At 56.8% G+C, this 2,831-nt stretch overlaps 1 protein-coding gene across 1 annotated transcript; it reads right to left on the minus strand.

Annotated features, from left to right (window-relative positions):
- Positions 1 to 697: 697 nt before the first annotated feature.
- RPRM (reprimo, TP53 dependent G2 arrest mediator homolog) lies at positions 698 to 2,012 on the minus strand. The gene has a single exon (XM_086718627.1). The coding sequence runs from the start codon at positions 1,612 to 1,614 to the stop codon at positions 1,285 to 1,287; it is 330 nt and encodes a 109-aa protein (XP_086574753.1). The 5' UTR covers positions 1,615 to 2,012; the 3' UTR covers positions 698 to 1,284.
- Between the last annotated feature and the right edge of the window lie 819 nt (positions 2,013 to 2,831).

Genomic DNA, 2,831 nt, shown 5'->3' on the forward strand with positions numbered 1-2,831 from the left:
GTGTTCTCACTGGAGCCCTGCACGGAAGTGTCATCTTCCCCGCGGGGGCCTCCTGTTGTCTGTCCTGGCTCAGAGAGCTGAGCCTAAATGAAATATAAAATATTAACTGTTAGAGAAAACAAAGGATGCTGCCTCCAGCATGGCTCCTGTGCCTGAGGCTTGGCCACGTCTGACTAGTCCCTAGGCCTCTCCGTCTTGCCCACACCCTCGTCCCTCCTGGGGATCCACGAGTTGAATTGCAGCTCTCCATAGCGAATTCCCTGGGCCTGTAACCTGACTCCTCACCACCACGCATTCCCTTCTGCCCAGAGCCCAGAATGACCACCAGGAAGCCAGGAACAAAACACTTAAATGTTGCGTTTATTAAGGAAATGTTAAATACGAAAAAAAAAAAAAAAAAGAAAGAAAAAACTCAAAACTGTATCATGAATGTCAAGAGCACTTTTGTGGCGTAAACCGTGCAGTCACGAGCTACGAGTTCTATTCCAAGTCTTCGCCCCGGCACTAGCTAGGGCGTTAACCACCTCCCCACCCCCGCACCCTAACCTCCCACGCCCCCCCCCCCCCCCGTTGCAAATTCAATAAAAGAAACAAATCACCCAGTTCACATTCGCAGGCTCCCCCTCCCTCTACCCCTTCTCCCACGACAACAAAACTCTAACCCCAGGCAGGCAAACAGGCCACTAGGGCAACAAAGGACTTATCAAATATTTGTATTCAAGCAAACAAACACAAAATCCCTTAAAACGGCACGTTACAATCAATCAAAGGTATTTATAGTCTCTCCCGCCAGGGCTGGGAGGAGCGGGAGAGAATGGGCGCGAATCCTGACACTGATTTGTGTGTCCCCATTAGTTCTGTTGCGTGGCGTATACACCGGTCACTTTTCGGGCCACCAGTCAATCGGTGCCGCTGGGTCTCTCCCCTGCCCGCCCTCTCCACCTGCCCCGAGAGCTTGGCCCACCTGCGGTGGAGGAGGGCCGTCGACCCGGTAGGTCTCGCCGCATCCCACGCTAGCGGCAGCTTCCAAAGTTCTGCGCCGTAATTGCCCTCTTCTTGCCACTTGCTGCTGAGTCCAGTCAGGGCGCTCTCCTCCTACTGCCAGGAATGGGGGCTTTCAGAGGGCCAGCGAGAAACGGGTCGCTTCATCCCGAAAGGCAAAAGTCGAGAGAAATAATTGACTCCGACAGGTTTGCTTCGCCCAGTCTCGGATGGTGAGGGGCGCGGCCGGGCTGGCTAGGTGGGGAGGCGTTGGGGCGGCTGTCGCGGAGGTGGGAGGGCCGGTCAGTAGGGCCCCACGACCACCGCCTCCACCTCCTTAGACGGTCTCCGGTCTTTCACCAGGAAGTTGATCATGCCCTCGGACTTGATGAGGAGGTTGCAGCCAAGGAAGAAGATGCCAAAGACCACGGTGAGCGAGAGCACACACATGACGGCGATCTGTACCACGCGCATGATGTACAGGCTGCGCTCGTCCGGGCCGCCCTCGGCGAAGCCGTCGTCGGTCACCACCGACGCCTGGGTGCAGCAGCGCACGGCGCGCTCCAGCGCCTCGCTGCTGTTGGCCAGGAGCAGGCCCGCCACATCGGTCTGGTTGTCCAGCGCTGGATTCATCGCGGGAGCCGGCGAGCGCCCGGGGATGCGCCGGTCCGAGGGGTGGGAAGGCGCTAGGGTTGCGAGAGGAATGGTAGGGAGCGGAGCGCTCACTTGCAGATTTGCGCGCCCCGGGGCTGCTCCCTCTCTCCTTTCCAAAGTCCCCGGGTCGTGGGACTTTCCCAGGAGCCTTTCCGACGCACGCCGCAGCTCGGCTGGTCTGAGCGCCGTCTGCTCCTGCCGGGGCGGTGCTGGTTCCCGGCGCTCGCTCGACTGGGGGCTGTTGGAACTTGGCGGGGCTGGGCCAGTGGGGCCGTGGGAGGTGCGGCGGCGGCGGCAGCAGCGGCGTGGCTGCTCTGAGCGAACAGCGGCCCCTTCCGGCCGCACCGCGGCTCTGCGCCGCGGCCGTTCGGCAATGGGGGAAGCAAAGGGGCGAACCTCCTTTCCTTGCTCTCCTTGCTTCGCCTCTTTTCCAACTCCAAAGACGAGGCAGAAGTGACTACTTTTCTGGCTTGATGGATGATTAAAGAGTTTCGGTTGGGGGAGGGGTTGCGATCAGCTGAAAGTTTCCGAAGAACTGGGTCACACCATCTCGGCGCGCGTCCTTTCCCTTCTGCCCCTCTCACCTCTGGGCGGATGGAAAGTGGCGACGAATCGCAGGTGCCAGATGGTGCTTGCTAAAGCGCGGGCCAGCCGCCTGTGCTTGATTCCGTCTTGCCTGCGACAGAGTTCTGGTGGAGTAGGGATGATCTGGGAGGGGTGTGTGTGTGTGTGTGTGTGTGTGTGTGGATTTTAGGAAGAAAGAAAAGCAGGTAGGAGGGAAAGAAAGAAGGAGGAAAAAGGAGAGTGGAAGGAAAGAAAAGGAGGAAGGAAGCTATTGGAAGAATAAAGAGTAAAGGTTTTGTAAGATGTTTGTAGAGATTTTTGAGGGGTTAGGGGGAGGAGGTGCTCTTCTGTGGCCTTTGTGTGGAAGTGGTTGCCAAGAGCAGGGTCACCACTCTGGTGAGGGTGGGAAGGTGGTCAGAGTGGGCACCCTTATAATCTTCAGTGCAGATGAGTTTTTGGATGTGCTTGCAATGTTTTTCTCCTTTGGCAGTAGATCAGTTGTTTTATTGCTCATCAATATCAATCACCTAGAACACTGGCCAACTGCTGGAAGCCTTCCTCATTTTCCATAAACTGATGTGTTTCATCTTAGTCATTTTAAACAAAGCTACAGATGTTTTAGGGGCCTGACT

This window comes from Puma concolor, chromosome C1 (genome assembly GCF_028749965.1).
Source record: "Puma concolor isolate L17-30 chromosome C1, mPumCon1.1.hap2, whole genome shotgun sequence".
NCBI lineage: Eukaryota > Metazoa > Chordata > Mammalia > Carnivora > Felidae > Puma > Puma concolor.

Coding starts and splice junctions, on each gene's coding strand:
- RPRM (XM_086718627.1), bottom strand. CDS start 1,614: ATGAATCCAGCGCTGGACAACCAGACCGATGTGGCGGGCCTGCTCCTG.